This window comes from Nyctereutes procyonoides, unplaced genomic scaffold, assembly GCF_905146905.1.
Source record: "Nyctereutes procyonoides isolate TBG_1078 unplaced genomic scaffold, NYPRO_anot_genome, whole genome shotgun sequence".
NCBI classification, from domain to species: Eukaryota; Metazoa; Chordata; class Mammalia; order Carnivora; family Canidae; genus Nyctereutes; species Nyctereutes procyonoides.
Genome location: NW_026575146.1, coordinates 8,882,278 through 8,894,734, shown reverse-complemented (window position 1 = coordinate 8,894,734; position 12,457 = coordinate 8,882,278). Strand labels below are relative to the sequence as shown.

At 34.3% G+C, this 12,457-nt stretch overlaps 1 protein-coding gene across 1 annotated transcript in view; it reads left to right on the top strand.

Moving 5' to 3' along the window:
- The window catches only part of LOC129499786 (nesprin-1-like), a 185,813-nt gene that overhangs the window by 148,244 nt on the left and 25,112 nt on the right, over positions 1-12,457 (top strand). Inside the window, exons 16-23 of the mRNA XM_055309655.1 lie at positions 2,325-2,421; positions 3,005-3,207; positions 5,087-5,251; positions 5,701-5,853; positions 6,876-7,019; positions 9,279-9,452; positions 11,837-11,995; positions 12,276-12,440. Of these exons, the coding sequence (XP_055165630.1) occupies positions 2,325-2,421; positions 3,005-3,207; positions 5,087-5,251; positions 5,701-5,853; positions 6,876-7,019; positions 9,279-9,452; positions 11,837-11,995; positions 12,276-12,440 (1,260 nt within the window). The remainder of the gene's footprint in view (positions 1-2,324; positions 2,422-3,004; positions 3,208-5,086; positions 5,252-5,700; positions 5,854-6,875; positions 7,020-9,278; positions 9,453-11,836; positions 11,996-12,275; positions 12,441-12,457) is intronic.

Sequence of the window (12,457 nt, the reverse complement as noted above, 5' to 3'; positions counted from 1 at the left end):
CCATAAAAGAAGAGCTCTTGGAATTGTGGCCTATGTGAACGCAACATTAGTAATGTGAACGTGTATTTTATTATTTGTAATTATTTTATTAATGTAAGTAGAACTTGTGATAAAGCCTCTTCTCAAAGATGAGTTTTAAATCTCAAATTACTTGGTTTAGCTCCATTCCAGTGAGATCAGTGAATGAAATTTATTTGTCTTTGTATTTATTTTGTGAGAGTGGAAGTTTAGTATCTTCCAGTAATAATTTGGATTTAGTGAAATAAAGAGGTATCTTATTTTTCTTGAAGTGCCATCATCTATAACATGGCGTATTTGTTGAAGTTAATATCCAGATGTAAGCCTTATTTTGAAAGATAAATTAATCCTATCATTATTTTAATATATACATTTGTGTTTTCTTTTGCAACCTTCTGAGAGACTGTGTAGTTAGCTCATGGTAAAAAGGAGATTTAACAGCCCTCTTGCAAAAATAAAAAACAAAAAACAAAACAAAAGTCCTCCTGCTACAGTGATAATAATAGAAAAAATAATTCATGCTACTAAATGGATTTACTTTGTGTTCAGAAAGAAAAAAAGTGCCAAAATAAATGAAACAGCTAAAAGGTAAAATAACAAATAAGATTCCTTCCTTTAAAAATTAATTGTGTAGTCTTCCTACTAGGAAAGCTCAAAAATACTTTAAAGAATCCCTACAACATTTATAATATTCTTAAAATATCCTGTTTTTCCTCTTGGATCACAAATGAAACTGGAAAATAATAACAAGTTCCCTCTTGTTCATTTTCAATTAATTTGTAAACAATTATAGCAAAAGCATACTTAATGAAATCTTTCTGTCCCATATAGGCACTATTTTTCATTCCTCTGATACTTAGAACAATTGTTTTCCCCTTAGCTTCTTGAAATTTATGCCAAAAATAAATGGAGACTATTTTTTAAACATCGACAAATATTTTTATCTCTTCAATTATCTACAGTGTCTTGCACATTAGGTGTGACTTTCCTTTTTTGATCAAAGTATTATATGCTAATTTGGCTAAATTATTCCAAATTTAAATTACAGTAAATTACTCTTTCCCTAGTTGGGGAACGGGGAGGTTAAGGGAAGAGAACATAAGGCTAAATAATTAACCAATTGATTACTTCTTTTACTTACCAAAAATAATACAGCCTATTAACTTATTGAGATAAGTGTTCATCATGGACCCCTTCATTCCAGGTAACTTGCAGCTTTCTCTATTCACTATATCCAGGAAAAATAATATATAGGTAAAATGCTTTATAAACATAAAATGCTATGAAATGTGTTATGCATGTAATGTTTCTAAGTGTTATCTTGAAATATGATAAACATTTTTCAGTTAAATTAACGGATGTCTATGAAATTTTGTATGAAGTTTTATATCTGCACTCAAATATTTTGCATCTCCATATTAAGCATTTATTAGTATATTACAGTGGACTTTAGCTGTTTTTTAAAGGCTAATTTTGCATTTTATAATAGAGATACTTATCAAGTATTTTAGTGGGTTCAAATTGTAGGAACTAATTGTGCTATTAAAAGGAAAAGAGTCTTTGGTGATACATTGGTAACTATAATCACATTATTCTTTTTTACTTTGCTATTTTAATAGCAAGACCAATCTTTGAAACAGGAGTTATTTCATATTTCCTGGAATTAACAATAAAATTTACCTAAGGATTTCTTGTGTTTCTAAATTTTACAGTGCCCATTGGATGGTGGTGACTCTATTACATATGGGAATTACATACAGTTATAAACGTGTCTTATCCATAATTTTTATACTTGTGGATGGTATATGTGATTATTTAAAATTTTTCTACTTGTAAACACTTTTTGTACTTTTTATTTTAAGAAAAATGTGCACTATGCCATTTATTTATAGTCTAAGTTTCTCAGAGCCATTATTCACAAGAATTAATGTTCAAAGAGCAACAAAATCCCACAGCTAAGACACAGTTGGACACTAAAATGTTCGTCCAAATTTAGTGCTTTCTAAATGTTAGCCCCAGGTCGTCTGGAGAGACTGCAGTCTCTTCTGAAAACAAACCCTTTGGTGGAGGAGAAATAGAATACTTTCTCAGTAGTGCTGATTTAGAATTAAAAGCATGGAATCAATTTATATTCTCAGAATAATCAGGTTATTTTATAGCAGTTGAATTAACTTGATATTTTTTTTTATAAGAATGAGGTTGATAGATTTGGGCAAAATACCCATATGCCTCTTCTGAAGAAACTGACTTTGATATTTCTACCTGTGCCTAGCGTTTGCTATCTTCTAACCACTCCTCATTTCTAGTCTTTTATAGAAAATACCAAGTTCTTTGAACAGTATGAAGTGACATACCAGATCCTAAAACAGACAGCGGAGATGTACATCCAAGCTGACGGTTCAGGTAAAATACATGATAGAATTGGTTTCAGTTATGACTGAGTTACAATTTAGAACCTACAGGTTTCTGTGTGATCAGGTCATTTTTTTTTTTTTTCCTGCAGAATCTTTTTGTGACCATGCTATGGGCCTGAAGAACATATACTGGCTTCAGTCCCCTTCAGTTTGTGCATTGCCTGTCTAACCTGTATAATCAAACTGTGTGTGCATGTCTGTGTGTGTGATCTTCTAAAAGGGGCAAAAAAAAATAGCATTCATGTTCTAAATTGCAATTTTCTAACCTATTTTGAATTCTGAGGATTAAATGAAAAAAATAAAGTAACGAATATTATTATCAAGTAAATGAAAACTTAAGTTAGTGTGAAGACATAAGTTGAAAAATATGTTTGCTTCATTTTGTGAACATGTTTATCATATTTGGTATAACATATTCCCAGCATTAGCTGAATGAAATTCTAACATGTCATCTGTTAATGTCATAATCTAAAGAAGAATTATAATTGCACACCAGTATATAGACCATAGAAAAAAGGCTTGGTGGATTTAAAATATAAAGTAAGAATTATAATTTGTTGTATCTGTTGTAGTGGAAGAAGCTGAGAATGTGATGAAATTCATGAATGAAACCACTGCCCAGTGGAGGAACCTCTCAGTGGAAGTTAGGAGCGTGCGGAGCATGCTTGAAGAAGTCATCGCTAACTGGGATCGATATGGCAATACGGTGGCCAGTCTTCAGGCCTGGCTGGAGGATGCTGAGAAAATGCTAAATCAGACAGAGCACGCTAAAAAGGTAAGATTGCTTCTTACCCAAGGAAAGGAGTTCACAGGAACTTAGCAGTGAGGCACTTCCAGCATAGTTCTCTGAGGAGTATAATATATTTTCAAGGATGATTCAGGATTCTTGACTTGGCCAGAAAAGTTGTGCTTTCACGTTAGCAAATTATTTTAAGCCGAGGAATATACTGCTTTATACAAGTTATGTTAAAAGAGTTCATCTCTGATCAGTTCAGTAGTTTTGCTTTTGCATTCAAAAAAGCAGGAACCTGTGGAGGGTCAGCCAATCCCAGTGGGCAGGAGAGGTCGCTATACTCACCCTAAGGTCTGTACTTGAATGTCTCAACCTCTGTGGAATTCCTCATTTAAGAGAGGATAATGTAATACTAACTCTGTGTAATGACACACACCAGTTGGACATCTGGGTAGTCAAATATTTTCATCTCTTTAAATATTCTTTGTTGGATTTTATGAGCTTTCGGTCAGGGGTTGAGAGCAGGCAAGAGTGGGCAAGAGTGATATTTTTCCTCCAATTATAGGTGTGTATATGTGACTTGAAGAGGTACAGTTTTATTTTAGTATCACACTAAAATATCACATAAAGTGGATTATTTCTGTATATGTACTTCTTAGTGGGGATGATATTTTCCCATGAAAAATCAACTTATATGTAAAAGACATTAAAATGCCAGGCTCCCATTAAAAATATAGCAAATACATTAGAATTAGTGCTTGCTGTCCAAAATTCTTCTGTTATTGTGTTATGCAAGTAGATGCATAATTTTTTTAATGTTTACCAGTCTCAGTTTCACATATATTAAATATTCTTGTGTAGCTAAGGATGACAAGAACCATATACCCATACAGATTTTGGCTCTGCTGATTGGACTGGCTGTGCCCTAGTAAATGTCATATGTGTTAATTTCATCCAAGGGATTATAACCACCAGAAACAGAAGTGTTCTCATCTATTTATGTGGGAAGTCCTCCCACACATGGCTTGTAAAATAGATTTTGAATTATCTTTGGTATCCTTGGTTTTTACTGTGGTGTATGTGTATATGCACAAGCACACATGTATTAACTTGAAATCAGCAGAAAACCGCTTCATTGCCAACTGAGTAACCTTAAATGAATAAGAAAGGATGTTATTGTATTAAGTGTTCTTGGCCCAGATATTTAATTCTAAAAATTTTCCTTCAATGGTTTATATCCATGTTGTTAATTACCTTCATGTACCATATTCAGATTTTGAAGTAAAAAATAATAGGTCAAAAGTTTATCATTTTTACAGAAAACTGTGCATTACTCTAAAATACCATACCTTTGGGATTCCTGGGTGGCTCAGTGGTTGAGTGTCTGCCTTTCGCTGCGGGCATGATCCTGGTCCTGGAATTGAGTCTCACATAGGGGTCCCTGCGAGAAGCCTGCTTCTCCCTCTGTCTGTGCCTCTGCCTCTCTCTCTGTTCTCTCATGAATAAATAGATAAAATCTTTTTAAAAATTAAAAAACACACACACCATACCTTTTATATGACTCTGGCACTGGTATTTACAAGCCTAAAGACCATGTACAAGTCCTACACTTACAGAAATGCAGTTTTTCATCTGTAAAATAAGAATAACAGAAAATGGTCATAATGTTTTATTTTGTCTTCAGCAAACAATATGACAAAAGAAATAAGCCGTTCTTATAAAAAGACACTCGCTGTTTCTAGTTCCTATTTTTGAACCTCTTTACTGAAAATTGCGTTTGGAAAGAGAGCTAAGATTTACCTTAAAATTTACACAAATTGGGAAGAAAGATTTTTCTCATAGTTTGGGAAATCATTCATTCATATCATTCATTAAGTTTTGATTTGTTGGTTTACAATAGTATGCATTGCTTATTGTTTAGGATTTTTTCCGAAATTTGCCTCACTGGATACAGCAGCATGCTGCCATGAATGATGCAGGCAATTTTCTAATTGAAACATGTGATGAGATGGTTTCCCGAGACCTTAAACAGCAGTTGCTATTGCTCAATGGGCGATGGAGGGAGTTGTTCATGGAAGTCAAGCAAGTATGTCTTTCAAATCTGTACATGCTCAGAACATGCATGCGTTATAGATGTGGTGATAAACAGTCTGTTTAGAGACTGTTTTATTGTTGTAGCATGAGCTTATTTAGGCAGATGTGTTTAGAACTGTTATGTTTATATTTGGCCCTTTATTCTTTTCCCTTTGTAATAGAGGAACATTACAGAAATGTATAGTTTGATTAAGGATTATATTGACATATGAAGCCTACTAATATGGAGCAACCTATGTTTGAGATCATAATTCTTTGCTTCTGTGCTCATTCCTTTTCTACTTTCACAGTATTTGGTCTTATTTCAGTTGTATCTCAAATAATCAGAAAGTGGCATCTTTCTCACCACATAACTGGAGAGTATGTTGATATGCAGGCTACAGGCTCACAGAGGTTTGGTTCATTGACTTTCCATGTTATATTCCTCCCTTTTCCTAACAGTATGCTCGGGCTGATGAGCTGGACAGAATGAAGAAGGAATACACAGACTGTGTCACTGCCCTGTCTGATTTTGCAATGGGAGCCCATAAGAAACTTTCCGAACCCTTAGAAGTCTCTTTTCTTAATGTCAAGCTATTAATTCAAGACTTGGAGGTGAGGGGGTTTCTGGACAACAAAGTGAAAGCCTGATCTCTTGTGAAAGGAAGATCACAGAAGTTAATTCAAATCATTGCAAAGTTTTCCTGTGTCTCTTTGGCACCAGTTGACATGTGTGCATATCCTGATTTGCATGTCAAAATTGAAAAAAAAATGCATTTAAATAAAAAAATAAATTTGAATATGTTAAAGATATGTTTTGATCATAGAGTAACTTCAAAATAGTTTTTTAATTGAGATTTTTTTCTACAACCAAATTACAGAGGACTAGGAAAAAAAAGGCAACATCTACAGAGAACACTTCTACATAAGTGCCTCTCCTATAAAGGATTTACTAAATGAATTGTGCTGTTTACATATTTTGAATACCTTGCAGCTCTCAAAAATGAAGTAGTAGAAGAATATTTGATGACACAGAAAGCTTTTCTAATATACTATTAATGAGAAAAGCAAAACGTTGTATCTTTTTTTTGTAAATATAAACAATGGTTGTAAGCATGCACAAGGGAAAACATTAATGATGTAGTGATGGGATGTTGGCTCTGGTTATCACTGTGTGAGAAGACTGTAAGTAATTTAAATTTTCTTTATCTTATTATCTCTGATTTATAAATTTTTTACAATGACAATGTGTTACTTTTTTTTTAAGAAAAACTAGGTTGTATAATTGTTAAAGTCAGAGGATTTGCCCCAAATTAACATGCATTTACTTGATATAATGTTTACATACTACATTAACACATACATTTTGAAAGCGTAAAGATTACTTCAGCTTGTCTGTATGTTAACTTAAGGATTTACAGTTACTTATAAAGGAAACCTTTTGCTTATTCATATAATATTACCAATATATAATATATTAGCAATGAAGGAAAGCAATAACTGGAATCTCCAAAAACGTATTAGAAGTATAGGATTTCATACAGTACATTTTGATTTTTGTCCAGACTTCTGTGGAATTCTGAAATTAAAAGGAAATGTACTATGTGTTAATTTAGTTGTTTCAATGATTCATGCAGGACATTGAGCAGAGGGTGCCTGTAATGGATGCTCAATACAAGATGATTACAAAGACTGCACACCTCATTACCAAAGAGAGTTCCCAAGAAGAAGCTAATGAAATGTTTGCAACCATGTCTGGGCTAAAAGAACAGCTAACCAAGGTGGGGAAATACTTTAATGCATGACACACTGTATAGGACTTACATTGCCTTCAGAGTGCTTTACACCTCCTCAGTCACACCCATGGGCAAATTCTTTACTTGTTAAGAGATCATGCTTTTATTTTTTTAGTGGGATTCTTCATTTAGTAATTCTGATATTTAGTAACTTTGCCATGAGTTTCAAAGCTCAAACTGTGGAGCTGATGTCAGGTATTACCTCTGTTCATTTAGGAGTAATAGTTTTATTTTAATAGAAAGCTAAGTCTCTTCTGGAGGAATAAGGAGTCAGTTAAATGTGAATAAAACAAATGAGGGGAGAAAAGGAAGGGGAGGGAAAAGGAAGAGAACAGATATTTAAATGAGAAAGAATTCCCAAATGCCTTTTATTGGGGTGGATTTGACATCTGTCTGCTCTAAGGTTATTTATGCTATTTTCTGCCTGCATAGCCATGAAGCAGTGGAAATTCTGCTCTTTTCAGCTTACGGAGCTCACCTTAGATTCAAGATATATACATTTGTACCACTTCTGTACAGAGAACTCCATGAACATCAAGCACTAGCCGTAGACTTTTCTGTTCTATTGATGAACTTTCCTTAAGAACTCTGTAATTGGGATTTGTTATCTACCTGAAGTTGAATTTTATAAAGATTGTATTGTTTGCAATTGGGTAATTCATTTCTGATAGAAGAAAGGAGTGACTATATAAATGAGGAAAATTTTGTAATGACGAATTGAGAAACAGAGGAAAAGAAATTAGAGAAAACTGTTATTTAGGAGAGAAAAAGCAAAAGGGAATAACCTATGTAAAATCAGTAGTGGAAAATTAATGAAAAGAGGAATAAGATAGGTGAAAATAGGAAGAATCATGGTCTTGAAAAAAAGAGAAAACTTCATTTGCTAAACTGGTATAAATTAGAATGTTAATTCCTAATTCTTTTTATTTTAATATTCAAGTGAAGATTATTTATAAAGATTGGGTGCAATTCAAAGTCAGCATTATCGATTTGATAATCTTCAAGCTTTCAGAGCCATAGCTTGGGCTTGCACATCTTAGCCTAGGCCAAGTTTAATAATTTAGGGCAATCTCTGAGAAAGCAAATTCTACCTTGTAAACACATCTAAGTTGTTCTGTTTTTTTTTTTTTTTTAACCACTATGTCAATTGTAGCATCTTAGTAAGTTTTCAGCTGTATTTGGGAAATATTTCTAAAGCATACTTGATGTTTATGCATGTTAGCAGATTCTTTTCATTTTGTTCAGAGTCATTTTATCAGAGCCTTGTAGCAGATTAGTAGCTTTCTTTTGGTGAACTTATCCTTCAGGTGGGTATCCAATAGTGTAAAAATATTTATAATTTAAGAAAAGAGAATAGTCAACTAACAAGTACTCAGTTTCCTTTCCTTGGTTCCCAAAAGTATGAATAATATTTTGGGAGCAATTCTAAGTAAAATGAGTGGGAACAGGAAATTCTTAGAGAATTGCCTGGTCCTGGATTCCAACATAAAGGTGATAAGGCAGAAATTTTACAGATCCCTTGATCCCCAGGAGTGTATGGCCTCAGCATTAAGATAAAGAATACAAGTGTATTAAGTTATAGCATTTTTTTAAACAACAAATTTCAAATGAAGGGGCTGATCAGTTCAGACTAGGAAAATATCCTCTGGCATGGGGGGGGGGACCTTTGTAAATAAATTGGTAGGTGACTTGTGCACTTGAGATGAAGAAGATAATAGGGAGAGCAGCAAAGCATGGAACTGAGGGATGTAGGGAAGCACAAGGCCTGTCTGGGAAGAATGAGTCAGCAAAGCTATAGGTTGGTCTTGAGGTAAGGGTTCAAGTAACAGAGACCTTGAAAATAAAGTTAGGAGGTTAGTCTAGATAATGTAATTCATGACTATCTCAGGTCAGATTTTGAGGACGAAGTGAAGATAACTGCATAGTCTATGAATTGGAATTTGATGCCATCTGGCTTACTAACAGCATCATTTAAAAGAGAAAGTGCTATCCATTTGGATAATTTGGGTAAGTATTCATGGGAAAACTCTGTAACATATATTTGTCTCAGTGATATAGTAGTATTGTTTTTTATATCAAAATTTAACAATACATAGGGAATATCATTAAATAAATGTCTTTGGAGATCTGTAAGGCCTGTTGACAGTATCACTGAAGAAAATGTTTCTGAGGGCCGTGAAGAGTGTTCTGCGTTTGTGGTAGTTAGTGGCCTTTAATTGAATTTTTGTCTCTGTATTTTTAAAGGTCAAGGACTGTTACTCTCCACTCCTTTATGAGTCTCAGCAGCTGTTGATACCATTGGAAGAATTAGAAAAGCAGATGACATTCTTTTATGACTCAGTTGGGAAAATCAATGAAATTTTAACAGTTCTTGAGCATGAGGCACAATCTAGTGCTGTTTTTAAACAGAAACAACAGGTAAGGAAAAGTCCCCTCGAGGAGACATAGTTATTTTAAAGCATGTGTAGTAAGGCTGAGTGGTGCTTATAGTAGTAGAAATTCAGTTAGGACAAGAAGCATTTTTCTAGAATAGCACTGGCATCTTGGGGTACCTGGATGGCTCAGTCAGTTAAGTGTCTGCCTGTGACTCAAGTCATGATCCCGGGGTCCTGGGATGGAGCCCTGCATCGAGCTCCCCACTGAGCGGGGAGTCTGGTTCTACCTTTCCCTATGTCTCTCCCTGCTGGTTGTGCTCTCTCTCTCTCAAATAAATAAATAAAATATTTAAAAAAGTGGAATAGCACTGGCATCTCAGAACAAAAATATCTGTCCAAAGATGAAAACCCTGCCCACTAAAGATAAAATAAAAATTTTATCTATTTATCTATATAAATTTGTGTATAGATAACATTTTTATAAATGAACTTTAAATTTTAGATATTTAGATATGTATAAAAGCAAATTGTGGCATTCCATTTGTATCCAGTGTCTATATGTGTCTTATGAGATCTTTTCTTTGCCTCTAAGATTAAGTCTCATTATACAATCATAAAATTCTGGAAATGTGTTTGAAGTGATAATCATTTTTCTTTGCCTCATTTTTAGTAAGCAGATCTCTATGCAGAACAGCTTCCCACTCTTGGAGTTAATTGACTTGTTTAAGTAGTTTGTTATAAATGACCCTTTCCATCAGAGGAGCGTGAAACTTAATGGGCAGAAGGTTTACCACCTCATTCACTGAAGTAGATTCCTAGAAGGAAGGCAGAATCAGTTCATAGAAAGAGCAGAGAGTATCTGAAGTGAGTCAGGTCTTCAGATCTTAGATCTGATATAACAAATTACAAAGTCTTGATTAGCTTTTGTTTCCTCACCTTAAAATGCAAGTGATAATACCTAAGTTGAGAGCTTATTGTGGAGATGACATTATATGTTCTATAATGTAACTAGCAAATAGTGGCACATAATATGTACTCAATAACTGGTAGCAATTATTATCATGATTATTATTATTGATTGTAAATCCACAATGATTATATCACCAAACCCTGTTCTAGTAGGTTCTCATCATATTGGATAAAGATTGTCTTTCCCTTTGAGTCATAGGGCCATTTCTCATATTCTCAAATTGCTATAAATTGCTATCAAAGAATCCTTCCACGGTTAAGATAATATTTGATATTTTAGTAATAATATATTAATAATATTTAATAATATCTTTTTTCTTTTTAAAAAAAAAGATTTTATTTATTTATTCATGAGAGACAGAGAAAGAGAGAGAGAGAGAGGCAGAGACATAGGCAGAAGGAGAAGCAGACTCCATGCAGGGAGCCTGATGCAGGACTCGATCCCAGGACTCCAGGATCACAACCAGGGCCAAAGGCAGGTGCTAAACCCCTGAGCCACCCAGGGATCCCCTAATAATATCTTTCTAACATACATTACTCTTTTCGGTCCTAAATCTTCAAAAGGAAAAAGTATGTCCTTACTCCATTTTGCCAACACAAAACAACAACAAAAATCTTGGTCTTAGTATTTGCATCTAGATTACCAAAACTGGTATCCAAATGAGCAGTTTGAAATACTTTTCCAAAGCAGTTGAGGATGTTGAAATACAAAAGTGTGGCTTCAAGTCAAAAAATGACTATTGGCCTTTGGCTGGGCTAAATAATTTCCATGCTCTTAACTGCAGAAATCACTACAATGCCAGGTTACTAAGCAGAGGTGGAAGAGACCCAGAGGCCTGGGTCAGCGTGGTTCCTCACTCTGTGAATGTGTGACAACTACAAGTCCTCCCACACCCACCAGTTTGCTGCCCTTTTGTGGTTAGGATCTGAGGTCCACCGTTCTGTTAATGAGTTTGACAGCTAATGAACATTAGGAATTCAATGTTGTACATTTTGAGACACACAAATAACATATAATTTGCTGCAGCTCTCTCAGTAAAGTATAATGTGCATTGGTATTAAATTTATTTAGTCAGATTAAAACCTAATATGTTGATTTTGTAATTGTTCTCTCAGTAAACAATAGGCCTATGAGTTGGTTGGACACATGCAGGCAAATAACAATTTTATGCCCTTTCGTTTTCTTAATGTTAATAACACAGGCATGAAATAAAAAAAATCTCAAAAAACTCAATGTGACATTTAAATGCCTTATATAAAAAGCACTGACTTAAGTGATTGCTTAAAATTGAGCTCTTCTGAAAAGAAACACTTCTCTGTACTTTTGATTTTACTTACAGCTAGCTAAAAGCCTAAAAGCTATATAATGTTGTTCTTTTTGTTTTGTAATGGTTACTCTCTTTCCTTCTCTTTCTCACCATTTTAAATGTTATTGTCGTGGGCTTCCTTTCCCTGTAGGAACTGTCAGCTTGTCAAGAAAGCTGTAAGAAAACCATGACACAAATTGAGAAAGGCAGTCAAAATGTTCAAAAGTTCATGACCTTGAGCAGTGTGTTAAAGCATTTTGATCAGACAAAGCTGCACAGACAGATTGCAGATGCCCATGGTGCTTTCCAGGTAAGCTTTGTCCCTGCTATAGAGACGTGAGAAGAATGAGGACATATAATCATCATGTTTCATGCTTTCCCTCTAGCTAAATGCCTTGCCTGCTGAGGTTTGGAACGAATCATTGCACTTCTTCTTTTTCTAATATTCATTAATGTCAAAAGGAGTTGATTACTCTCATAATGAAATTTATTCCTTCCACATGTTTTTTAAAGAAACAACACTCTTTAATAAAATGATGTTCTCAATAACGAGAAAGCAGCATTACATTGGGGTTATTTTTTAAATCAAGAATATGATGAAGAAAATTGGAGACTGGAAGAAACATGTGGAAACCAATAGTCGTTTGATGAAGAAATTTGAGGAGTCTCGAGCAGAGTTGGAGAAGGTGCTGCGGATAGCTCAGGAGGGCTTGGAAGAAAAGGGAAATCCAGAAGACCTCCTGAGGAGACATACCGTGAGTTTGTCCCTCAT